A 27,529-nucleotide genomic window follows, 5' to 3' on the forward strand; every position below is an offset into this window, starting at 1 on the left:
AAAAGCAAAGTAGGCATCTATTTCTGTCCTTTATCTCAGTTTCAAATCCCTCATTCTCATATTAAAAGTCCCTACCTGTGCCAGATGTGCTCTCGTCTTATCTGTCACATACTATTCTCTGCTGACATTAAATGCTCTGAAATGGCTTTATCGTTCTGTAATGATATCTGCAGTGTAAAGATTTTGGATCACTGCGAGAATTGTGTGAATTTTTTTTTTCACTTTCAAGTATCGAAGAGTCAAACATCAATCATTCTTGGAATGACCTTGGCTGCAGTTCTCCTCGTCGCTGTGGTCCATGCAGTCCAGCACGTCGTCGCAGCGCCAGCGTCGGGGGATGCAGTGAGCACGATTCAGACACAGGAATTCATCTTCTCTGCACTCCTTCACACAGCCAATCTGTCAACAACAACACCGGCAAACGTCAAAACTGCTGATGTCTAGAGGTGTTGACTGCAATCAGGAAAACCACAACATTTCGGATTCTCATTTTTAAATCCTTCTACGTTATCGGACAGCTGGGAACCTCGCCATGGAAGTGCAGTTCACTGTGGAAGTGCTCTACTTAAAAGGGAAATGTTTTGTCTTTGGTTGCTCCTTCGAATCATGTGAAGGTACACTGACCTCATCTGAGCCATCCAGACAGTTGTCATGTCCGTCACACCGCAGGCTGGCGGAAACACATCCTCCGCTGGCACACACATACTCGTTCACGGAGCACGAGGGGACGACTGCAGAGGGGCAAAGAACATCAGTCAGTAACAACCCAACCTTCTCTCCCTGGGAAGTCACTCGAGCGAGACCTTTTCTGTTTCTTCTTCTCTGAACAAGTGGACGCCAGGTTGGGGTAACTCTGAGTGAAAATAAGGCTTTTAGAGGGGAATTGTTGGCACTTGTCACTCCTTAATACTGAGTAATGTTGTCCATTCAGGCCAAAGAGTTCATACCGTGTCGTAGCTCCTGCTGGAGAACAGCACTGTAATGAACAGTGGAACTCAATGGAGCAAATCAGCAGAGCTCAGGCTATTTCTACGTCTCGACTCATTATCTCATATTGAATTGCAGAATATCTACAAATACCATATATGTAGATGGAGAGAATTGAGAAATTCTTTGATAATCAGCCACATTGTGATGCTAATTCTTCTTATACTCTGTATTGTACAGCGTGGAGTATCTTAAAGCCAGAATAACAACATGCTGACCACTTTCTCAAACAATGTCTAAAGAGATTATTTATATGTATCACAATGGATTTATGTCCATGCTATACAACTTACCTTCTCATTGATGTAAATACAAGTCTTATTATTACATTTGTCATTTGGCTTTTACATTATGTTGGATAATAATGACCTTACACAGGGAAATGCTGAATCTGCTAAAGCACACTCCACAATATTCTAAGCTACTGATCTTATAGGAGAGAAATAATAGAGAATGTCATCAACTCGTAATTTGTGCCAAATATGAAAAATTCCCTTGAAGCGTTCTTAGTATATTGCATTAAACGAGTAGGACATGCAAAGGACTGCTCTTAAAACATAATGCATCTGTAGCTACAGCTGCAAACACTGAGGAAATATGGAAATATTTAGAGTGGTTTCAGAAAATATTCAAATCACGCTGCCATTGGCACAATTTATAGAATTGAAGTTTTACTTTGAAATGGATATCAACCTACACTGCAGTTACTCACAATGTCAAATTCAATACATGTATTTAGAATTTTTTGCGGATATATTAAAACTCAAAACTTACAAAAACAAAATATCCAAACCTAGAGAAGGCAAGGTGTGCTTGAAATGTGATTGAATTCTCATTAAGATGTTTCTGGAACCTGATTGGAGTCCTCATGTGGCAAAGCCGAATTGATTTGGCACAGCTGAGAAAGGCACATGTGTAAACAAGGTCCCACAAGTCTCACTGCTTGTCAGGACAAAATCAAAAGCACGGCCAAAAAACTCTCTGTGGACGTGTGTGGTTAAATTGTGTGGAGGCACAGATGAGGACAAGGGTGTAAAACATATGTTGTAATTATCGTCATGGGTTACCAAGTGATATTTAATCTACAACACAGTAAAGTGGGCAAAGTGAAAGGATCTGGATACTTTCTGCAGCCACTGTACAGAGAACACATGGTGCAGAACACAGGGACAGACAATGATCTATGCCTTCATCTGCTCAGAAGTCCTTCGTAAGTGAGAAAAATATTGTTTTGCACCTGTTCCCTGGCAGCTTTTCTCATCTTCCCCCATCTTGCAGTCTTCTTGGCCGTCGCACAGCCACTTCAGGGAGATGCAGAGGTTGTTTTGACACCGAAACTGGTCGTCTGCACAGTGTTCCTCACAGCCTTTCTGTTAACGAATACAGCAAAAACAAAATATTAATATATTATCAAGAAGAACAGTCCAAAAGATCAGGACAGGGAGCTTTCTTTTAATTGGTGCCCATCTGAACACTGGAACACTTTTCGCTTGCTGGAGTCATCCCCTTCTGTTCATACTGCTTCTTATTAAAGGAACCTTCTTCATTTGTTATGTCGTCAGTGACAAAATCCACAGTCTTGTTCCTTAATGTAAAGTAAGAAATACAGTGAATATGAGGAAAAGTCTGCGTTTCAATGGGTAAGTAACCCCCTCTCAGCTGCAGGTCAACAAGGACACATACCAACAACAATTGACTGATAAAAAGGATGCTGAATGTCATGTTAGCTTTAGCTGGTCCTAAGAATATATATTTTTTACAGTGGTTTGTCCTCCATCACTTATATTCTAAGTATCTGTTATTAATCAGGATGAACAAGAGGACATTTTATTCTTCATGGTTTTCTAAATCTAGAATTTTATTTTTACTTTCATCCCCAACATGTCACTGTTTCCTGTTCAGGAAACCATTAGCCCAAATCCACCCCATGACGCCTACAGACAGTAACACATTTTAATAATCACTTTGCATTATAATGCTGAATGAACTTTTTTCTTTTCTCCTCTTCCCTGAAACTATTTGACTGTGCTCACCCAGAGATCGTTTACTGGGGGAAGGGTTGAACAAAGGGTTAATTAGGGTTACACTGCTTTGCATGGAGAGAGATATATAAAAAATTGCTTTGCAAATGTTGAACAGTGCAATACATTAATACGAGTAATGGATCATAATAACAAGGCTTTGTCCTTGAATTATGCACTGCACTGAATCATTACCAATGATGGGGCAGCGTTTTGTATGAATCCTTCTGAAATCTCTTTGCACCGTGCAGCACTGGATGATGGCCCTTTTAAGTGAATTGCTTCAAATATTACATTAAAGTACAATTACAATGGCAAATTTTAAGCTTTATAAATTAAGATATTCAAGCACATTGATGAACAAAACAAGCAGCTTTTGTTTTTCTGAAATACGAGGTGTTTCAAGCACTGGTGAAGTTGAAGGTACAATAACTCATTACAGTGACATTTTCTATCCAGCTTTGTTTTGGAACATAGCAACCGTGATGAGGAGATTTGTACCAGCGCAATTAATTATGCTTATAATGGGATTAATTTCATTGTGAGTGGCAATATACCCTACCAACCTTATTTCACTTTCCCCCCGAAAGCATTCAATCTGTGTTTGAGCTGCAGGTTCAGATACTAACAGACATTTCCCAGAGATCAATTAAACACCAAATTACACAATTCATACATATACTTTATAATTACCGCAATATTGTTTTCACAATATTAGATTTTGTGTGACCTGTCATTTTGACATGACCTTGTAGTGATATAATAATTCAGTTAGCAACAATAAGACTGTCTGGTATGATTTATTCCCATTGACAAAAAGGCAACATGCCTGATATGCTTGATATTTGATTTCTTCTTTCGGAGCCATTTGAAGTCATTCCTTCTAAATTTAGACTCTTCCTAACTGCTGTCCCTCGTTAGCAGGACTCTCGTGGGTTTACCTTCCTTTTTGATTTAGAAAGTAAGCCTAGGAAAATATATCTGAAACACTGGCCTCATCTGAATTATCCAGGCAGTCGTAGTCCCCGTCACAGCGGAATCGGGAGGAGATGCAGTCTCCGTTTGCGCAGGCGAAGTCCTTGTGGTTACAGGTGACTGGCTCTGAGTGGAGAGAAACACACCGGATACAGGAATCAGACCGAACTGTATCTGTTTCCAGCATCACACACAATAAACAGACGTCCCCCTGATACAGTTATGAGCCAAATGTTCTGTGTTTACAATCACATGCTAATGCATTGGCAAAACCATCGCTTTAGCTAATTAGAGTCATTTTGCATTAGGAGTGGAGAACCCAGGAAATGTAATCAGGATGTAAATACATTCACTGCCGCTCTCACAATGGAGGGGCAACAAACTCTCTGAAGCCAAAAAATCTCGTGTGTGCCGTTTAGAGCCCGACTGTCCCTGAGGACGATATTAGGACGCAGCTAAACAGCTGCATCAGATGCACCGTCTGGGCCCTCCCCTTGTTATCATGGACTATTAGCGAACTCAGGGGCATGCGCTATGAGCTGCGCTGCAACAGAGGCTCCCAGCAGGCATTGCAGCAAAATATGATTTGTGGCCTCCCCCCTGTCTGCTGGTCCACCTGCTTAATCCGTCGCCTTCCAACACTTGACTGGCTTTTATTTGCATTTTAAGTGACATTAATAGGCATCTGATAAATCACACACATGATGTCCACTCAGCAAAGACACACAGTGGACATGCACACACTCGCATCATGTAACCACACACACACACACATGCGAGGAGTCAAATGTCCTCAAGAACAAAAGTTTAATGAGGTGTCATATTGTGAGTAAATACACATTTTTATTCTAAAGGTGATGAACATCTAAACAAAAGGGAATGTGGGCCTGGTAAATTACAGAGGAGGGATGAGCTCAAAAGCCTCATTATTCTCAGAGAAGCAGCACAGATAGAAGGCTTGAAGGAGAGAAGGGCCTGGCTCACTCGATAGTGGTAAACATCTCAGAGGGTGTACAAATGTGGGGGTGGGGGGGTGTGTGTGTCTGTGTGTGTGTGTGTGTGTGTTTGTGTGTTAGGCATGCTGTGGTAGTAGGGGGGCGTTCAGGTGTCTTCAGAGAAGTCAAACTCTTCCCTAAGTGTGTGTAGAGCGTCAACAGTGGATATGAGCGAACAAACCGAGCTGACAGAAAGTGAAGGAGCCGGTACTCACTGCAGTTCTCCTCGTCTGAGTTGTCTCCGCAGTCATTCTGGCTGTCACACCTCCAGTGGTCGGGGATGCAGTTGTTATTCTCGCAGCGGAATTCATGTGGTCCACAGGTCTTTTCATCTTTTTCATCAGGAGCAAACAAACATGAAGATGAAAATGGCTTCAAAGAGCATGAATATTAATGGTGTGCTAGCTATCACATTTTGTATGTGTAATCATCGTTTCCTCAGGGTTTCGCCGAGCAAGTCTGACGCTGAGTTCAAAACACAGTTTGTACTCGAGAGGCTAACACGCCGTAAGATGAAATACCTGAGTGTGCTACCAATCATCCCCACACCTCAGGATTTATGACAGAAAGTTGGCAAAATTGAACTTTCATAAAGAAAACATCCAAGAAAAATTAAAAGAAAAGAAGGAATATTTCAAATGTTGATGACTTTGGCTTCGTAACATACCGAACCTCACCTGAGTGTTTGTGCCTGTTAGAAATCACAACCACCAAGAAAAGAGGGGTACTGATATTTGAAAGACTAAGAAAGAAAATGAGTTGCTCCTTTGTATATCAGCTCAAAACTTTAACGTGATACATTTGATAATTAATGTTATTATAAGTGCAATCTTTTTGAAGAAAAACTGCACAAATAAATGTGTTTTTGAGCTGCAGATTAAATTATAAGACGGTTCTTTGATGAAATGCACTTATGCTGGTTGTAATATCATATTAATGAGACTGAAAAGTTCAGAGATGGCCAGGATAAGGATTAGTAAATATCTCAGAAATTTGACATTTGCTCTGGCTGCACTTCCTCAGAATGGATTGCCAAATTTAAACTGAGAGCTTCCGTTTAAAAAGTCATTTCTGCGCAGATAACATCGGGGATAATGGCCGAGGTAATACTGTTATCAGCAAGGGGAAGGGATGCGTCAAAAGAAGAGGGTGGAAGATTGTGCCTGGATCTCATTCCAACACGACAGCAGGAGGAGAGGATCAGGAGCGAGAGCAGCAGCAGCAAAGGACACACGGCAGGAAAAGGAAAGGGAAATATCAACAAAGCAGCAGCATCTCTCACGTGCTCTGAAGAGGTGAACGCACTTCAGATGATGAATACGTGGTCGACAATGATAAACACAACAGATAATGCAGTTTGAGGGGCGGAAGTCAAACATCAGTAAACGACACAAAGCGGGATTAACAATGACTTCATATTACATCAGGGCCTCGTTGAGTTAATAGACATTAAAGCGGCTGCGAAACAACAAAACCACAACATGAAACACACCGACAATTACTGGGAGATGTGAGGCATCAAACGTTAAAGCCTGAAAGCTCTATTAATGGTATTCAAACTGATATGTTGTCATGTATGGAGATAACACAAACAACAGTTCATTCCTCCACAATTACACCCATGAGGAAATGACACCTGGCCCCGGATACACACGCACACATTATAGGGTGTGTGTGTGGGGGGGTGTTTTGTCTCCTGCAGCTGTGGGCAGCATATATTTGTCACACATCACCTCACATGCACAAGCATGAAAAGTCCCATTGTGCAACCTTCCACTTTCATTCAACCTCTAGGTAAATACTGAATCCCTGAATAACAGAAAAAAGACTACTGACACAACCAAGAACCAAACACAGTGGTTCTATTTTGCCGACGGTAGATTTATGTCTTCATCATACCAAAGACAGACAGAGACAGACAGGCCATCAGCATGAGTGACAAGCGCTGGGCTGCTTAACCTACTTGAGCCCAACGACAGAGGGACGTCACCGAACACAAAAATAAACATTCAAAGCTAAAGGATATTGTTATCTTTGTACATGTTGTGTATAGTTTGTGGATGAAAGTGGAATCTCACTGAATATATTTTTATCTGCACTCTATCACATTTTTTTGTGGGGTATATTTCCAAGATGGATTGATTTAAATAAATCATTGTTTAAAGCTAGGGTTGGTGATCCTGGAAAAGGAAGCAAAAGCATGCTATTTATTTTAGCTTGCAAATTTTGTGACTAAATAAACGTGTATGCACCAGCAAGGTTGATTAATGACAGCTCATCAATGTATCATTTCATTGAAATTAGAGGCCAAAGATGCCTGGTTTTCTTCTTTTTCTCATTTCACAAATTTTTTTTTATGTTTGGCTTCCGGGACGTAAAGAGGATTTCGATATAAAGATACAAAGTTTAAACCCACTTATTGCAAAACATGAACATGTATAATTCTGTCACACTGACGGCAGTTCAAGCCTGCAAGATAACAATTCAAATCTTTTATTTTCGACTTTGCCTCATAGCCTATTACTAACAAAAACTTTTAAGGTGAATGTCAAATTATCATTCCAAACCAAAACAACAAATTAAAAGCTTGGTGAAAAGGGTACTTTCTCACAAGGGGAATGATAATCAGTCCTCATGGAGATCAGCCCTGGACTGATGTGCTAGTTTCAGATTTAAAAACACTTACTGAATGAAGTCTAACAAAAGGATTTAGTGATAAAGGAGAAATGAATAACAGTAAAATAACAATAGAGCACAATTAAAACAAAGCCAACAGAGCAGATTACAGCTCGCATCATCTTCAGTAACTAAATAATTGAATCTCTGATAACTGCAGTGATTCATGTAGCTCTCAGGAAGGTGAAGTTGTTCCAACTCTTTATCCTAGCATTCATTGTGGCATTGTCATATTCTAATCCTCTGAAAAGCTAAATATATATTATTTTTATGCTTTTCTGTTGACGATGGAAAAGTTACCAAGGTTGTTTACCTGCCCTAGAGATAATGACTTTGACCTAAAACTCACAGTATTGAGAAAAAGAAAATCCAAATTGCTTGTGTGTGTGTGTGTTAGAAAATTAAATGTCAGACGTATTGAGATAATAAAGACGAGCTCTTATTGATGACAGGGACAGGTGTCCTTCATGGCATCTTCCCTCAGCACAATAGGAGAGATGGTGAGAACAAGCAGAAGGACTAAGTAAGAGAAGAGTCAAGGCATCTGTGAATTCAGGTTAAATCTATGTGGTCGCTCTTCAACTGGTAAAACAGGTGGAGTGGTGTGATTTATGGTTAAGTGGGTTAACACAACTCACCGCAATTAGCCTCGTCTGACCCGTCTGCACAGTCAGGGTCCTCATCACAAACCCAGAGTTTGGAGATGCAGTGCATGGAGGCCTTGCACTGGAACTGGTCTGGGGAGCAGGTGCTGTCAGCTGCAGGCACAGAGACAGGTGGTGAGTGGGAGAGAGGAACGTAAGCTACATCACCACACAGGAGGAAATCTGGATCGGTGGAAGCAACCTGAACGTTTCAGCTCACAAAAGAACAACTTGATAAAGCAGCCACTGGGTAAGTAATACCTTCGGAGCGTGATAGCAAGGAAGCAGTAGTTGCTTGTTCCAATTCCTCACATTGTTTCAGAGAGCATGTTAATTTCAGTGTAGTGTTCATTACAAAAGTACATTCAACACCTCATCCAATCATGCTGAAAGTCTAAGAAGGGGGGAAGTAATTAGCCTGACTTTAATTAAAGGTTTTTTTTTTAAGTCTCCTTTTCTCCTCCTGACTTTCTTGCATTGTCTCCCCCCCCCCCCCCCCCCCCCGCACTCTCGTCCCTCTCGCAATCACATGCAAGACAAATGCAGCCGTCTGAAAGACTTGAATGGGGTGTGATATTCTGATGAGTTACATCATGGCAGAGAAAATCTGCTCTTGTCCTCCGTGTGATTCAATATCTAATCCCTTTTCACAGGCACCGGCTATAACACGGGTTGCCTTTGGAATACTTAATGAGGAGTATGTCATGTTAATGGCATTACATATTCTGTCCAAGCACAGAAAGGAATTAAGCAATTCAACAAGACACAATTCAAGGTAATTCATGTCAACCAGTTATAATATAGCATTCAAACTAAAAACATAAAACCTTAAACACTGACTGTTCTCCGGCTGCAATGTTGGGGCGGACTGATCAAATGTGGAATGTATTCATTGGATTCCCAGTGTAAAAGCTCATCAAAACCATTTCTAAGACAAGAAGACTTAAAGTGATGACTTACGGCAGTCTGTCTCGTCCTCTGCATCGCCACAGTCATCCTGACCGTTGCAGCGGAGATTGAGAGGGATGCACTTCTGCTTCCTGGTGCACTTGAACTGGCCCGACAGACAGATGTATGTCTCTGAAAGAGAAAATAGGCAGTGGGAGGACGGATCAATAAGAATGCTTCGGTTCCAAACAAAGAAAAACATCTATATAACTACAACTGACAGGCTGCCTGTCATGCATATAGTCAGCTTTTGAAAACTCTGACACCAGTAGATATTAGATATGTATGTCAGAGTTTTCAGAAACTGGGATGCGTATCTAATATTTACTGGTGTCTGGTAGGATTCCTGCAGTGAAACAAAATCCTTGGGTAGAGATGAAAAGGCATTTTATGTTTACACATCAAACATTGAGAAGTTTATACTATAAATGAAGGATAATACAAAAATTAAAATAAAATACTATACATATATATGTATATAAGAGCACTAGGGCTGACAACTAATTATAAATGTGATACATTAATCTACTGTACCAACATGTTTTTAAAGCACTGTAGTCTGTAAATGTCAAACAACAATTAAAATGTCCCTCAAATATATAGTCTTAGGCATAACTCCAAAAAATTGTAGGCAGTAACAAGAAAATATTTGGTAATTCTTCCGATGATTGATGTATTGATATGGTTTTCTATTGATTAACTACAAATATAATAAATATTTGAGAACTCAACAGTGCCATCCTCACAAACTCAGATTTCATCTCCAAAAATAAAAAAATCAATAAGAGATGGGGGCCCTTTGAATGCTTTTTGAGTGAAAGGACGCATTTCTGCAAAATGCAGAGACAGCTCAAAACATAAAAGACATCAAATCAAAGACAAAGTGTTATGTCCTTACCACAGTTAGCTTCATCTGAGTTGTCGCCACAGTCGTTCTCTCCGTCACAGATGAAGGGAGGAAGAGCACAGAGTCCAGTGCCGCACTGAAAACGCCCCGGCTGACATTTGAATTCCGCTGTTGCGAAGGAAATCGTTACAGCGAAACGGTGCGTAAACCCCAAATGTCAAATCAGAGACAAGACACTCTGATAAAAAATGGTTCGAAATGATATGGAATTTGACAAATAGGCGCCGACCTTTATCTATTACTATTAGAGAAACAACCTTGAAGAAAGTGTCACTCACGGCAGTCAGTAGGCTCGTCTGATCCGTCCCCACAGTCATCCACAGTGTCACACTTCCACCAGAAAGGGATACACTCATCTGTCCCACAGCGAAACTATTAACACCACAGGAAATTATTGGAGAGGTAAAAGGAAACATCAGAAATAACTCTCCACTCTCTGTTGTTAAAAAGCTGCAACAACTTTCAAAGCTGAATCAATCGATACACAAACATTTCCTCCGCTACCTTAGATATTAGAAGGAGAACACATAGGAGAGTGGAGCTATTTGCCTTCAGGGGGATTACTGATCAGAACAGAGCTGGAAAAACATGGTCAAAGTACGTTCAGATGTAAGAAGTTGGAGAAATGCTGCCGACCTGACTGGAGGTGCAGTTGGAGAGGCAGGTTTTATTGTCGGCAGCCAAGTAAAAATTAGTGGGACAGGCACATCTGTGATCCCCACCAGGAGATAGAAGACACAGGTGGCTGCATCCCCCATTCGCAATTTGACACTGGTGCTTGGGCACTGCACAGAAGGAGGGAATACATGACTGAGTTCAAGCTGAATTACACAAACCATTTCCTACTTAAAGGTACATTGGAGGCCTGTGACCACCGCTCTGCATGGGAGGCCGGACCGAACACGAGCACCAGATGGACTTCATACCTTCGGGCTGGCGCAGGGAGTGGTAGACCTTGATGGATTTGATGGCTTGCCAGGAATTGAGGAGCTCCATCCCTTGAGTGCCTGTTGTCTTGTGAGCGCGTCGTAACGATTTTGACTTCCCGTCCGTCCAATAGACAAAGTCCTCGAACAAAGTCAGCGCCATTACCCCTTGGATGTGATCATAGGACACTGGAGGTGGACAGAGAGTAGCCACAAGCTTCAATTACATAACGTTTAGTGCACTTCAGCCAACAGGGTGTTGTGATGTAACAGTTGCACTTGAAGAACACATTTCTTTTAAACTTCTGATCAACCATAGCAACAGATCCATTTATAATGTTTACCAATGATCTTATATGTTTTGCCGATATATCAATGTTCCAACGTCATGAGCAGCAGTTATATTTAAAAGTTAAATATTTCAATTCAAGCCACTTGCACTGCGTGGAGAGTGTGTGTGCGTTTATTCGTGTCTTGAATTTGGAATATCATCACACAAACATTTTGCCTCCCATTTGGTGAGAACACAACACGTTGAAAATGAATAATTGTGAGACACAAGATGAAGAGGTGTGATTCTTCTTTTGGCAAGAAAACAAGAGGGTCAGACACTTCCTTTGCACGTGCAACACTTAAGCCTGACCTTTGCGTCTTTGGGTGCCATCCATGTTGGCAAACAGGATGTGGTTGTCGTCTGCCCAGTAAAGCCTTTTGTTGGTATAATCAATAGTGAGAGCGGTGGGGCTGTAGATCTCTGTGTCAATGATAACCGTTTGCCCTCGGCCATCCATGCCAATACGCCCAATGTGTGGGGGTTCACAGCAGTCCACCCAGAATACGTATCTGGAGAAAAGATTAGCAAGGTTCTAAGAAGCCATGTACTAGTCATCACATCATGGGAACAAAAAATAAGTACTGTCACAAGATTACATTCCTTATATTAGAGACTTATTTCAGGGTATGCATCTGTACAAAGTAACTCTATCCCTGTTCTCCCTCAAGCTAGGGAATCAGTGGCCTCAGGTGTTATGTTTTGGAGTAATAATAATGTGCTTACCCTGTCTGGGGATCCAGAGCGAGATCTGTGGGGTTCTTGAGGCCCGAGCTGATTAGGATGGTCGGGTAGAGCCCGTTGGATTTGGACACTTCCAGTGTTTTCCTCTCCACATCGCACCAGTATAGATTTTTTCCTATCCAATCCACTGCTAAGGCACTGGGCACTGCTGTTCTGTGGACTATCTGGTGAGGCAGGGAGAGGGAAACCAGGCTTTGAACGTCTCAATCCATTTCACTGATTTATGTTAATATATATATATATATATATATATATATATATATATATATATATATATAATAAACCGATGTTTTAGTGATTAACCACTGAAAAGCAATGGGAATAAACAAGTGACAGGTCTTTATCTGTCAGTGGCAAATTATGTTAACACAGACAAAAATAAAAATTGATCTGAGTCACTCACAAACCATTAAACGTCCCACAAACATCAATATTACAATAGATTTTGTTCACATGATGCATCTCCTGCATCGAAATATAATTTAGGTGCAAAGTTTTAGTTTTTTTTCCATTTCAAATACACTCTGAATTGGACAGTCTTGTGATGAGTGCCACATATTTGTTTAAGATCAGGAATACTTGTGTTGCCATGACAATTGCCAGACATGTATTTCCTCTGTAATGAACGGCTGCTAAAGGGTACGCCAGGGGGATCATTAATGATCCTGACTGCACATCAGGAGCTGACAATTTTCTTTTTCAACAAATGTGTCACAGACGGAAAACTGTATCAAATGACCTGAAACAGTTTTTTTAATGACATACATTTACACTGAAAATACAGGGATTATAGTTTCCTTAGAAGCCAATAATATCTGCAATTTTTTTTGTATCTTTAGCATACTAAGTGCAGTTCTCCTATAACAGATGGAGAGCAAAAAATTGATTGGTACTGCTGTTTGATGGATTATTTCTCTTAAGCACAAACTAGGAACTATATAGAAACACCAACTAATATCCCCAAGATAGTCGATCCTTTGAATCTGCAAAAGCAGTTGTTCGAAATAAACAGTAATTGCGCCAGCTGGCAGATAATGCAAATGCCTTTAAAAAAAAAAACTTATTTCACACTAAATAAATAAATGAAAAAGGAAAAAATTAAAAAGAATCTCTGTTCTCATGCAATCTGTCATTAAGAAGCGTGGGGTGCTTTGAGGCCTTTGCTTTCAGCACTTGCGAGGAAATATCCAGTCTTGCCAAAAGACTGGGCCGTTCCTGAAGCAGTGATTTGGATCAAAGTCAGCCGGTGAAGAAGCAGCCAATCCTGATTACACAAAGTCCCTCTGGTTCACTTGATCCGTAGCTTCTCATTGTAATGATCAAAAAGATTTAGCTTCACATAGAACTGAAGGTTAACTCAACAAATGTCAGCATTTGAATATGGCTCTTCAAAAAAAATAAAGACTGCATTATTCAGAGAGAGTGTCTATGAGATCTAGGATGAGAGATCTTTGCAGTTTTGTTGTTGTTTCACCTTCAGCTGACACAAGACTTTTTCTTTTTCCTTTTAGAATTTATATTCAAGCTAATAAAGAACTGAAATGTTCCTCAAAAGATTTTTTTTTTGTATTTTTGTGTCACTAAAGCAACAGCTACACAATGATGGCTTGGCCCTGAAGATGGACACATACATATCTGTTTGGATGTTGAAAATAAAACCAATTATATAAGACAGTAAACTGCTGTTATGGGATAAAACAAAAGAGTAGTGCCAGATCAATACAAAATGTAAACAGACGCAAAAAAAAGTTTTGCCGGTGATGTAATTGTGATAAAATTGTTGAGATCTTAAATCAACAATATTAGAGTTAGATATTACAATCATTATTGTTATTTTTGGTCTAATGGAGACAGTACTACATTTACGGGTTTTTCGCCCATCTTGCCAGTGATTTTCAAAAAGCTATCTTGGAAATTTTCATAGCCCCAGGTTTGAAGTGTTGGTCTGAAAAATGCCCTTACCCCTCCATCCCAACAAGAATCGGGACGACGGGGTGGAGAAGGGGTGGAATAGGATTGGGCCTTCCTTTTCTCATTTCAGGTGCTGTATCGTTCGTAGGCTGCATTTGTTGACCGTCTCTGCCGCACCAGCCCAACTACATTGTCCCATTTTGAAGCCTCCTTCAAATAGGCCAACTCAATCACTGAACTCTTTTCAAAGAGGTAATGGCACCGGCTCACGAAAATACATCCGGTGCTTGAGTATCATGCTTCAATTCATTCGAATAGCTAAGAGTGCACATGAAGGGGCTTTAAAAGCTTATTGTCGTGTTTATTTCCACTTCTCTTGCTAAGCAGTGAAGGCGAGACAAGATGGTGACGCAATCACAAGCCCTTCGTTGTGGGCTCTGCAATACATGTCCACTGTGTAGTGAGAAATGCAACTGCACGGAACTTCAAGTCTCAAAAAGAAGAAAAAGAGAGTAAACAAACAAAATAAAAGCCCCAAATCTAAAATGATTAGTTAAACCACAGTATTCAATTACTCTCAGTGAATACCCACCCCCTGCACCCCCCCAATCTTCTCTTACTAATACGACAACGCTATACTAAAAGCACTTTGTGTGACTGACTCTTTAAATTAACCCGATGTGAGAAGCTCCCTGATCGGGTTGTCCTCCTGCTTCGCTGCGGCTCAAACAGAGACTGTGGAAGTAATTGGGCTGAATGATCTTAATGCCCCCCCACACACCCGTGCTAATGAGATGTAGGATGAAGACCCACCTGGTGCTCTGCTGAAGTCCCAGTGTCCCCACTGTCTGGGCTCTGATCCCATGACCCAGAGCATCCTTTCTCCAGCATTGACTCATTATGCTTATTGTATTTATCTGAAAACCGTTGGTGATATTCCCATTATCGCTAAAACACTCATTCATTGGTGAAGCTTACTGTCGACAGATAATATCCACTCAGTGACTTCTAAAAGGATTAAAGGGCGCCCATCATCAGCTGAATAGTTCTAATGAGCCACTTAAGAGAAATACTTCCTAGTCTCGCACAAATGACAGATCTTCAGAATAAGAAAAAGTAGAAAAAAGGAATGAAGTAAAAGAAAAAGACAGCAGATTGATGGAAAAGGCAATTTTTTTAGCACGAGCCAGAGGGGAAAAAAGTAAAGCCAATGAGTCTTGAGTAAACCAGCCCCAGGCACGCTCACATATGGCACAGACACAAAGCAGCTAAATCCTGCGGTACCTTGAGGTCACTCCCATTGAGACGCATTCTGTTGATTTTTCGCCCGCTAGGCCGGGATGAGTCCACCCAATAAATGAACTCCTTCTTGTAGTCAAAGTCTATGTGGATGATGTTGTTGAGGCCCTGCAAATACAAAGGAGAGAGACAAATGAGAACATAAGAACGCGTTTTTTGTTTAAATGAAAAATAGATTTGTTCTTGAGTTCCCTGTGTGGTTAAACATAAATGAAATACCCTTTCAATGGCAGCAAGGGTGTGCCCACACAGCACGAATCCTAAATGTTAATATGTGAGTGCATAGAATAAGAGGTCTTCAAATCACTTGTGAATTTTCTCCTTTTTATACATTTTAGGAGATAATGCTTATTTTAACACACACAATGCAAACACTGTTATCAGATAGACTGATGATTGAGGTTAAATGAGATTATTTTATGAAATACCCACCAGCGGGCAATACTAGCAGAAAGAGACGGATCAAAACAAGCCCGACTTACACTACAGTGGCTGTTTATGATGTGATATTTACTCCACACGCAGTATTGATCCCGATGGTTTTCCCACAGCTTCCACTGCTTCCCACTATACAAAGCATTTGAAGAGCCTGTGAAAAGCGAGTGGAGGTCCTTTCAAAGCAGAGGAGCAAGCTACTTGGCTTCTCTGTCATGCTCACAGGACCCCACTGTCAGTCACAGGGAGCCGCTCACCAAACAAGTGCCCCCACCCTGCTGTCTGACACCGTGGGTGCTGAGAGAGGGTGTCGGGTAATCTGACAGACAAAATGAGACATCTTCATCAGATCATCAACACCCTCACAGACAGGCGCCAAAGTGTCCTGGGGGAGCCTCTCCCACTACAAGCATCAGCTGCAGAGATGAGAGCTGCGCCCCCACTTTGATCCACAACTGCTGTGTGTTTTCTCTTCATCCCCACAAACCAACCAGAGACCCAGTGGCTACGAAATGATTCAGAGGGCAAATTATATAGAACTTTATTATCAAGTCACTACTCAACATAACTACTACTCATTCAATATTAATATATAATACTTTTCTACATGTATTTCTTTCAGATATCTCTGTCTGTCTTTAGATCACATATCTACAGAACATTTCAACGGATCGGCACAATGGGCCCAAGGGGGTAGAGTGTTGAATCTGATGCGATTTGGAAACAGAATATGTTCAATATTTATAAAATATGAACTGATATACTGAAGTAGCTCCAGAGCATCAACACACATCAAGAGAAAAGTCTATTCCAAACAGACAGGGTTAGAAAGGACACTGTACTAATCAGCTCTAACTACCCACAATATTTTACACATGCAAATTTTGACAATGTAGGAGAACATGAACAGAGTGCCTCTATAACACAATGTGTTGGAGTTATACAATATTGTGAGTCACCTGTGTTTGTGGTGGGAGGACAAATGTATTCTAAAAGCAATGTCAGTACGTAGACTCTTAAACAGGGAAGGTAATGGAGTGGGGAGGTGATTTGAGGTCAGTTGCTGCTAAAATGCAATGGTTGAAGTGAGTAGTGGCTTCTGGAGAACGGAGGGGCAGACGGCAGATTTACGTCCAGTAAAGAGGTTAATGTGACTGTAAGAGGAGGCTCTAGGATACATTGGCTGATTTACAGTAAGTCACAGCCGAGCATTTATGATAATCAGCAGTCAGATTCAAGCGCTGCCCGGAGCAGCTGTGATGAGACCTAGGCATGATTGAAATAGCTTTTCCATGGGGTCCTCAATGGGGTGATTCTGATCTCTGCCAGTCAGAATGGCAATGTTCCTCTGCCCATATGGTAGGGGGGGGGGGGGGGGATTGGGAAATCATGAGGGGCCATTAGATATCTCATTCAAAACAGGACAATACATTACACATGCTGTACAGAGGCTTGTGCCCCATTTTCAGGTTTAATCACATAACTTGCTTGTGACGCTCACGTCCACACGCTGTTTTACTGCTTATTAATGCAGAAGCATTTTGTCCTTCATTGAGGTTATAGGGAAAATGGGTCGTCTGTGTATCATTCAGGAATGTGCAGCTGAATCAGGTGCTCCTCAGATCCAAATAGCAAACTCTAGAAAATACAATATGACTGAAATATGATTTATTTTTTGCAGACTGTCACTGCATGGTTCTCATACTAAAATATAATTGATAATATGTTGACATTGTTATCATATTATCATATTAACTTTGTCCTTGGACATTAGCAGAAAACAGTCAGTAAGTCTTACTTGGAATTATTGTCTTTCAGTCTGGTAATGCAAAGCAATGCATTTACATTTACAATATCCTGTCTTCTACAATTAATACTTAATCCACACATTCAGCTACTGAACATAATCCCACTACTACTAAAATCTCATTAAACTCATTTAAAGCCATATTTCCTCCCTGTAGTGTGAAAACCAATAGAAGACAAGGCTGTAATCGTATTGACAAGCTGTTGATGCCTCTTAGCAGTATTTCAATCTAGTACCGGTAAACTAACTGATCCACTGCCAAGTGAGTATGTCACAAGTTCCTCATGATGCAAGAATCACCTACCTGTTTCAAGATGGTGTAATTTGATCCGTCCACGCTCAGCTTGCGGATCTCATGGTGGTCGGCCATAATGAGAAACGGCTCTTCAGCTGAAATGAGGGACATGCAGCATTAGAGGTCAAATGAGAGTTGAAATCCTGCACATTGAGGCTTTAATTATAATAAGAAATCGGGCTGACCTGACAAAGCCTTGCATCTATTGGGATTGCGCTCCAAGGCTTCGTAGCCGTCCACACACAGGCACTTGAAGGAGCCGTAAGTGTTGATGCAGCGCTGGCTACAGGGAAGGGTAGTGGAGCATTCATCAGTGTCCACACAAGTCTTCCCATCATCCTTCAGGTGGAATCCTGGCCAGCATTTACACTGATCACAAACATGAGAAATATGTGTTGGCGATAATGAGGCAGGAAATGTGAGCACAAGCAACAAGAGGCTTAGTTTCACCGAACATTAATGGTCACCTAGCTATTTAAGTGAAGGGTAACAAATAATTCAAGGTTTTATGCCTGACTACAAAATACATGATTTATTCATTCATGCAATTATTTGTTGTCAAAGCTGTGATACACACTCATATCCAAAGCTCCAAAAATCTGACCACTCTTCAGAGACCAGGGCCTCCAAAAAATAACAAAGTGCTTGTATCAGCTGCTCTGGAGTCAGTGCAAATCCCTTTTTATCCAACATTATAACCTCCAAGGCTTTTCCACTGGTCACCCTGCTCAGGGTGAGCGAAGGGTCTGCATTGATGTGCTCTCTGTCCAGCTCTGCTCCTGTCATGGCAGCAAAGAGAGGTTTCTGACACTTTCAGCTTCCAGACACGTTTCTGAGCCACTGAACTGAACTAAAATCCAGGTCTGAAGACATAAACTATCACAGACTGACAAAGCGACTGACCGACAGAATACGGCGGCAGATGTGGCCTTGACCAGGATCCAACCCGGACATGCCACAATTACCAGGCACGGCACAATCGCCCGGCACATTCAGGGAGCGCAGACGTTTGTTGGCATATCATTAAACTCCTTACAGCGTTCAAGGTTATTCAAGAAGGGAGCGACTAAATGTATGTACGCTCCCACCCATCTTTATCTATTTAATGATGTGAGAAGTTAGGCTTGATTCATTATTGGTCATTAATCATTCATGTCCACACTATTACTAATATAGGCTCCACATTTTATCTACCCATGATTTGGAAATTATGTTAAAGGCGAGAACCGCAGGTCAGTCAAGTGTTTAAATTAAAATCTCACTCACATAGTTATACACACACACACGCATGCACGCACAGACACACACACACACACACACACACACACACACGCATGCACGCACAGACACACAGACACACACACACAGACACACACACGGCTTATGAACTGATCGGTGTACTAAACTTTATTCTTGAATCTTACGATGCACTGTCACACTGTTTGAAGGACACATCTCTCAGTCATATTTATGAAGGGACTCTTGCTGTGCAGTGGGATCACTGGATTTGTATTCAGGAGGGTGTTTGCTCTAGCACTGAACCCCGGTGACTGTGTTATCTGTTGTTTTAAATATTTCTACAGTTGTTATCTTCCCATAGCTTGATTTAACCTTTAGCCCGAGGAGTTAGGCTTTATCGACTAACTGCAGCCAGGAAGCCATTCTAAAGCAGAATGCATTTCAAGCAGCTGAACCGGGACCATGGTCACTTACCTTGTATCCCACAGTAAGATCCTGGCAATCCTGCGTGCAGCCGCTGACTCTGCGATTCAGGCACTCGTTCACGTTGCAGTTCTTCTCGTCGGACTTGTCTCCACAATCGTCTCTCCCATCGCAGAGATTACCCTCAGAAATGCAGCGTCCATTTGAGCACATGAAGAAGGAGCCATTGCACAAGCTTCCTGAAAAAAGCGAGATATGACTTTCACTGGCACAACATCCTTTAACAATTCCTCATCTAAGTTGTGGAACATTTTTTAACCAGACGATGGGGCTTGACAGATTAATCCTTTTCAGGAAAAAGTCTCCTGGTGGTGGCAGCTTTTGTTTCCACCATATGTCCCCACCAGTTTCCTTGGCGAGTGGTGCTGCCTGTGACACTGATGAAGAGATTCCAGCTGCGAGCCAAACAGCAGTCTTACCTGCAGCCAGACATTTGAGGTTCAGAGGCAGTTCATCAGAGTGGTCGGGACAGTCTGCATGGCCGTCACACTCCCACTGAGAGCTGAGGAGACAGCGGCCGTCCCTGCAGCGGAATTCCTCAGAACCACAGGAGCGATAGACTGGAGAAGGAGAAAGAGGCGTTTTTTCATCAAGTTCCAATTGGCAGTGACATGGTGTCAGTTATTGGTGGTGGTAGAATGAAGTACTAATCCGATGGGCTCCACTAGGCTGCAAAAGGGAATGTTTGTCTGATTATTTCAACAAATACTTGTGTTATAAAATATTGTTTATCAGCCGAAGCCATCTGGATGTATAATGGTGTCTATAGCTGCATTATTCAATAATTCAAATATGAATACATCATCAGTATTACTTCGACATAATAAAGCAGCAACAGAGAATTCCCTCTAGTTTTGACATCAAAACTTGCTTATGGATTGATCTATAATAAACCAGCTCGAAAAAGAACTGGCTGCACATACTCACACACAATAATCTCCCTAGATAATTGTTCCATCATTCAAAACAATTGTATTGAACCTCATAATTTTGCATAAAGCCTGATTGAAGTCCAGAGAAACTGTACCTTTATAAACATTGCCTTCCATATTAATTTTTTTTCTATCAGCACAAATTGAATATAATATTCATAGTTAAGTTTTCATTAGTGTACAATCACCTGAAACCAAGAATCAATGCGTTTTCATTAGCGTGGAATGAGCTCTTTATAGCTACGTAAGGAGCAGGTCCTCCTCCAGAGAGTTTGCCACGTTGCAGCGCCGTGTTTTGAAAGAAGCGCATTGCAAATACAATCTGCACACCCACAGATAGATGTCACTTTATTCTACACACTAGCAATTTACACCACAGCGCAACCTGCATTCAACTCACCACATTCCACTGACTCATCGGTTCCGTCTCCGCAGTCGTCATCGTGATCGCAGACAAACCGCTGGGGGATACACGCCTTGTTGCGGCAGCGATATGAGCTGTCATCACATGTGTTGTTGGGTGCTAATGCAAGGAAAGAGGTGAGATCAACGTGCTAATCAATAGAAAAACAATTTTTCTGAACATGGCAATCAGTATGCCAGTCAATATTAATAAACTTTATGCTAATCCCCATACAGAGGCATAGAGTTGTGCATAACTGTCCACATTGTACTGGTTTCATGATCTATGAGCTATTGTTTCATGTGGTATTCTAAAGTTACACAAGGACAATCATTTGTAAACAGGCAGTGATTCCTTTGCCCTGGGATTACATAAAGTTTTATACTTGCAATGAGCTACTGAGGGGTTGTGAACTAGAAGACGCAGTTTACCACAGCCAGCTGCAGAGAGCTCATCGCTCCCATCAGGGCAGTCCCGCTCGCCATCACAGAGCCAGCGTTTCGGAACACAGGCATACGACCCAGGGCAGCTGAACAGCCCCGGAGCACATGTCACTGAGCCTAAGAGGAAAACAGGAGCACATGCTCTACTTTCAAACACCAAAGAATACAATGGGTCAAATGCAGCACAGAGAAAAATAGGTACATCTGAACTGAAGCGGATGTATCTTGGTTTTGGTTCAGTTATTTCATAGAATATGTCAGTCTGAGCCCCTGAAGGGTCAGGGCCAGTATTTTGTATAAGGCCGACTGCGTTCTCCTTTAGAGACTTCTTGATCTAAGAATTTGTTTACTTTCACTTGTTTATGTTATTATGTTATATAACCAGGCCTATTGATCGGTAGCACTATATGAGAGTACTTCAGTTCAAAGTAAAACTAAACAAGCTGTTCCATACTGCAGGGTTGTAGTGGAAGAAGATGAGTGGAAATGGGCAACATATCAGAGTGTGGATACCAGAGCCTGTCGGGACCAAACAGTCTAGGCCGGGTTCGGACACAGCTTTTCAAATGATTTACAGGTTTGGGTTCGTCAGCTGACTTGGATGATATTTCACAATGCACATGTCATCAGGGAAAAACAAGCAATAACCATGTGTGAAGGACGGTAACACCATCTCTGCAGCCTCTATGTTCATCTTACAATAACTGCATCAGGCTCGGATCTGGTCAGACAGTGTCACGACGTTCCCTGACTCATAATGTAGAACATGACAGTGCAAAAACTAGCAGTGGTTGTTCCTTTAGTGACCATTGTAAGCAAGCGACATTCAAATTGCATCAGAAAAAGAAGAATCCCTGTTGGGTTTGGGTTGGACTGGGTTAGTTTTCTCTTGGACTCAGATGGGTTCAAATCAAATTCTGCACTCTACTACATATGGCTCAGAAGAAATAGCAGAAGAGAAGTAGTAAAAAGTAATCCTCACAAGAAGTACCAGTGCTCCACAATAAAACATTGGAACTCATTCAATAAAAGCTTTGGTCACGGTTTGGAATGTCCGTCCCTTTTTGATCCCCATAAAACAAACGTTCATTGTGCAGCAGTTGCCCTTATTCACAGCTAACACATAAAGATCGTGCTACTGCGAGTAAAAATATCCACTTCAATCCTCTAAGTCATCATTACTTTGGATTAGAACAAAGACGAGAGGAAAAAATTGCTGCACAGGGAAACAAAGGTAAATACAGTAGCTCAGTGAAGCATGTAGCGCTAACATGCATATCTTGTTTTTGACGAGAACTGTGCTTCAGAAACCCACGGGCCATTTCATTAATATTTCCTTGAAACTCCATTACAATCCAATTATACAAGCAATGTTCACTGCAATTCTTGTCTCTTTATTGTGGTTGGATTTTTTGTTTTATTGTAGTATTCATTACACACACACCCACCCACACACACATCTCATTTGCCAATTGAAATCACTGTGCCTCTTGGGTCTCGGTGATGAAAAATCTATTTGCCTCAGTGCCCACTCCAGTCATCAGAAATGCCTGCAGCCCCCTTTGTTGTCTCATTAAGATTGTTTCATCTCTTTTCATTAATTTCCAGCTCTGATGGAGGAAACACATGGAGCCGCCATATGAATTATAGCGGATGTGACCTTTTATACTGACAGCAGACTCCCGTGACATGCTAAAGGGCACTCACCACAGATCTGCACGCTCTCGTCAAGGCCGTCCTCGCAGTCGTTCTCTCCGTCGCACAGCCACTGCTTGGCGATGCACTTGTTCTTCGAGCAGGCAAACTGGTTCCACAAGCATGATGAATCTGCGGAGAGCAGGGACATTTCAATTCCATAAATCAAACAAAGTGGGGAGGACGCAACAAGAAAAGCAGCAAAGCCTATAGAAGTGGCTCCTATTTGCCCCAGTGGCTCGTTCTCTTCTCTCTGTGTAGTGTCTTTGCTTAGTGTCACCACAGGAGTAAAGCTGCCACTCAAAGGATTGTAGATTTATGTTTTCCCTTTTGTCTCTTAAAGGAAGGTGTTTTGATAGATGCTCAGCGTTACTCGTAATTCAGATTCATTTCTACTATCAAATTATAAAAGAGAGCAAGATACTTAAGGTGAGAGTAAACTGTCGGATGTCAATAACGAGCATGCTGCTGATCACGGTGTAAAAGTCATTGTGAACCATGTGGATATATTCATTATCTGTGCTGAGTCTGTGTCACTGAGCCACCCACTCTCCCTGGAGAGTTGTTCTGTGGTCTCTGCCTCTCAGATGTCAGGCCTGGAAAAGTCTGCCAGAGCTTTGATGAGACGTTGAGAGAAGGAAGGGAGAATGTGTGCTCCGGGTCAGACCACAGTGCAAGGCATTATGGATCCCACTGAGCGTGGAGGGGGAGGGACCGGGGGCATCTCTCCCACTGGGTTGCTTTCCTCGCCGTCATGCTTTGTACATTGTGTTAGCTTTACGTTCACTGATACAATGATGTGAGATAAGGATGAGATAAACATAAAATGGCTTAATGTGGAATTCCTGATTATCTAGACTTTCTGTATGTTATTCCAGATCAAATGTGAGCGGGAGCTTCCAGTGTGCGGCAACATAGCAAGTCCACAGCACATAGACTGTATCAAAGATCCTTTCATGACTTACTTTCAACAGTGTTTCACAGAGTAGAAACGCTCAGTATGCATTGTGAAGTGACAAATGACTATTTCCTCTAATCAGATGTGGAATAGGACATTTCGGAAATGTAATGGCATTTTCCTCAAACCACTTTCCCTCTGCAGACAGATTATCAGTGGCTGGAGCTTTTTATATGATAATTAACTCAGAGGAATGGGAGTATTGTCTTTTTGTCCTGAAAAAACTATTCAGAGCATCTCAAAGAGTTTAGGCGTAATTCATATCAGTTCTGATAAAAGAACATTTGAAGCACGGGATGTTATCGTTTCGCACGGGCACAAATGACATTTTAAGATAAAACGATGGAAATGGTGTCCGTGTGTTATGCATCTCTCTAACAACATTCATGGACCCTTTATAAAATAAATCAGATAAGTGGAGCAGCACTAAGAAAGGAAAACGAGTGTTCCTATTGCTTTTCATTTCCAAGAAAAAAAACAGAGGTGCTGCTTCATCATACAGGAAGAGGAAACCGGGAGAATTAGAGATCTAATACATCCTAGTGAAACATTGACCATTACAAGACCTGTAAGTTGTATTGTCACATTTTATTTGTGTTACTCTGGATGTTAGTCCCTGAGGTTTGGATGATTTAAAGGGAAAATTACAACACTAGTGGGTCTATGAGGCTGGACTTGGGCACAACAGTCCTTAAGCTGACAAGGACTATTGACCTGATCCCGTATAACAAATAATTATGATTATGATGTCTATTAGGGCTGCACGATATATAACATAACAACAACAACAACAGCAATATACGTATCGCAAAACACTGCTTGAACTTCCATGCCATGCATCCACGCTCTGAGTTTGTGTGTTTGTGTGTGCGTGCGTGTGTGGAAAATTATATGTTTGGTTCTTTGCAAATTATAATGGTTACATATTTGTTGTGTTACAACAAAGGTTTTAAATCCACGTTAAATACAGAGTGTGAGTGTTGTGACAGTGTGTATGTGGAACACGTGTGCGACCGTGATGAATCCTTGCAGACGCTCTGACCACCTGAATCACAGCAACCAGTCAATTTTGCTTTGATGCCAAGGGCAATGACACGTGAACGGGTACGAGAGTGAGCTGTTGGTTTTGAGGGCAAATTATATTAATCCGTGCCATGACATAATTATGGCCCTCCTGTTTAATTGCGGAGGTCTCTGACTTTGTCACGGTAGGTTCTGCATACATTAGCGTGGATCAAAGCAAGAAGGAGGGATGCTCCTGCCGCCTCTGGTGAGGGAAGTGGAGTGAGGGAAGTGGAGTGAGGGGAAGAGGAGTGGCATCGTAATGTGTAATCCTCTCATATGTCACGAGTTGCCATTCAGTCCACAATTCCGTCTTTAATATAACCGTTTCAGTGATGGCTCATTCATGAATTGTTAACACTTGGCGTGCTGTGTATCATAATTCAAAGAGAGAAAGGGGGGAAAAACTTGTGCCCTCGACAGCCGCACTCTGAATTCACAGACACCTACTAGAGAAATCTCACACAGACAATCCGGGGGAGCAAAACAAAGTGGGGAGAAATTTCCATGTGGCATGATGAACAATCATCTCTTGTCCTTCTGTCTCCTCAGTATAAACTGTACTGTACGCAATATCCGTTGCAGCACTGGATCTATTTATATGGAAAATATGGTACAACAAATAGCTTCTTGTTAATGGATAATAAATATCCTTCCAACCACCGACAGTGTTGTTTAGAGCAACCACACACCTCATCAATTTTTACCGGTTAGAAAACAAAACATCATTGCAGTTTATTGTGTGGAGGCTCCTCCGTGTGAGGTTGGATTTGTTTGCTTACCGCACTGGAACTCATCCGCCCCGTCCTCACAGTCCTTCTGGCCGTCGCACAGCCACACGCTGGAGATGCAGTTCCCGCTCGGACACGCAAAGTGGCCCTCCTCGCACTTCTGTCCATGGGAAACTGGGAAGAGCGACGGAACCAAGTCAGTCTTCTGGGCATTAGTCGTGATTGAGGTCATTATCTAATACTAAGCTCTCAGAATCTCTCATTCCACTGTCATTATCATCTCTCAAATTTGAGATCTGTTTTAAGTCTTTTCTAATTGAAGCTGGCTAACTTGATCTGCCTCTCAATGCACAGGCAAAATGTGAGTCTGTGTGTGTGTGTGTGTGTGTGTGTGTGTGTGTGTGTGTGTGTGTGTGTGTGTGTGTGTGTGTGCTGTACCCACCCTGGCAATTGGTCTCATCAACGTAGTCGCCGCAGTCATTTGCACCATCGCAGATCCACGAGTGGTGGATGCACAGCGAGGTGGAGTTGCAGCTGATGAAATCTTTCTCTTTCACCCCCAGCTTGTGAAAGTGCGAGCAGTCGGTGTGGTCTGAATACAAAACACAGCACAACAACAATTGTCTTGTCACAGCGCCGTGATGGCGGAGGCGAGAACGAGGGTGGCAGCATTCAATGTGATCCCAGTGACGAGTTGGTGGTGTTGTCGGTTGGTGTGTTTGGTTTGTGAGCAAGATCACACAAAACCAACTGAAGACATTTCCATAAAAAACTTGGTGGAAGGATATGATGATTTACACAACTTACCCAGGAAACAATTCATGGGTCGTGATGGAAAAAAACAAAACAGGCATACATACATGCAACTGTTCTCTATGAATGTGTGTAATGTGGTTCAGCTTGATTTAATTTAAGTTGGGCCTTTGCAGTGGTATGACCTCTACTGACTGCCACTGTCATATTTCCATTGTACCTGCAATGCATAGCAAAAGGTAGAAAGAACTTACTGCAGCTTTTTTCATCGGAGGCGTCGGCACAGTCGATGACCTGGTTACACCAGGCTGAGCTGGGGACGCAGCTCCCGTCCCGGCACGATGACTCCGACGAGCCGCACGTGACATCTCGGGGAAGGAAAAATTTGCATTTCAAAAAAGATAACAGAAGAGACGCAGCACTCAGACGGAGTTAACAGGTACAGCTCACAACAATGCCGAGAACCTCTTGGGTGAAAATTAGCTCCGGGTCGCAGACTGACAGAGAAGAAGAAAGGGCTCGCGATGAGTTGCAGTATCTGTGCAGTTGGTTTTCCTTGGCTATAAAAAAATTGCTCGACTTTCATGACCCCCTAAGTGCTGTGCAAGAGCAAATCACACTTAATATGCAAGAGGGGGCTCCTTAGTTGTGCTGTTCATTCACCACCTAATGCACAATGGTTCTGGTCATTTCACCTCGCTGCATTTTATTATCGTATATAACATAATACTATAATTAAATGTTCCAGCGGCAATGGGAAAAGTTATTGTTGATGTCCCATTAAAAGAAAAATGCCAGGCTGAAGATGACACTACGTAATGAGATTAACTCCTCCCTAAAATCCCCAAAAGCCGAGTCCACATTAATTACGAGAGCCCCTCTGTCTCCTCCCGGGCTCAATCGGCTCGGTGAGAGGCTCTTCACCTTAT

General features: G+C 41.9%; 1 protein-coding gene across 1 annotated transcript in view; it reads right to left on the bottom strand.

Annotated features, from left to right (window-relative positions):
* lrp1bb (low density lipoprotein receptor-related protein 1Bb) overlaps window positions 1-27,529 on the bottom strand; it is a 180,215-nt gene that overhangs the window by 23,946 nt on the left and 128,740 nt on the right. The window contains exons 48-71 of the mRNA XM_061088066.1: window positions 26,855-26,968; window positions 26,290-26,439; window positions 25,899-26,021; window positions 23,109-23,228; window positions 21,390-21,518; window positions 20,956-21,078; window positions 20,043-20,183; window positions 19,615-19,802; window positions 18,087-18,270; window positions 17,911-17,996; window positions 15,350-15,472; window positions 12,137-12,318; window positions 11,723-11,922; window positions 11,080-11,268; window positions 10,790-10,938; window positions 10,432-10,525; window positions 10,145-10,261; window positions 9,259-9,378; window positions 8,293-8,412; window positions 5,194-5,310; window positions 4,003-4,109; window positions 2,225-2,357; window positions 625-731; window positions 267-399 (exon numbers count right to left, since the gene is read on the bottom strand). Coding sequence (XP_060944049.1) covers window positions 267-399; window positions 625-731; window positions 2,225-2,357; window positions 4,003-4,109; window positions 5,194-5,310; window positions 8,293-8,412; window positions 9,259-9,378; window positions 10,145-10,261; window positions 10,432-10,525; window positions 10,790-10,938; window positions 11,080-11,268; window positions 11,723-11,922; window positions 12,137-12,318; window positions 15,350-15,472; window positions 17,911-17,996; window positions 18,087-18,270; window positions 19,615-19,802; window positions 20,043-20,183; window positions 20,956-21,078; window positions 21,390-21,518; window positions 23,109-23,228; window positions 25,899-26,021; window positions 26,290-26,439; window positions 26,855-26,968 — 3,249 coding nt within the window. The remainder of the gene's footprint in view (window positions 1-266; window positions 400-624; window positions 732-2,224; window positions 2,358-4,002; window positions 4,110-5,193; window positions 5,311-8,292; window positions 8,413-9,258; window positions 9,379-10,144; window positions 10,262-10,431; window positions 10,526-10,789; window positions 10,939-11,079; window positions 11,269-11,722; window positions 11,923-12,136; window positions 12,319-15,349; window positions 15,473-17,910; window positions 17,997-18,086; window positions 18,271-19,614; window positions 19,803-20,042; window positions 20,184-20,955; window positions 21,079-21,389; window positions 21,519-23,108; window positions 23,229-25,898; window positions 26,022-26,289; window positions 26,440-26,854; window positions 26,969-27,529) is intronic.

Source organism: Limanda limanda, chromosome 16 (genome assembly GCF_963576545.1).
Source record: "Limanda limanda chromosome 16, fLimLim1.1, whole genome shotgun sequence".
In the NCBI taxonomy this organism is placed as follows: domain Eukaryota; kingdom Metazoa; phylum Chordata; class Actinopteri; order Pleuronectiformes; family Pleuronectidae; genus Limanda; species Limanda limanda.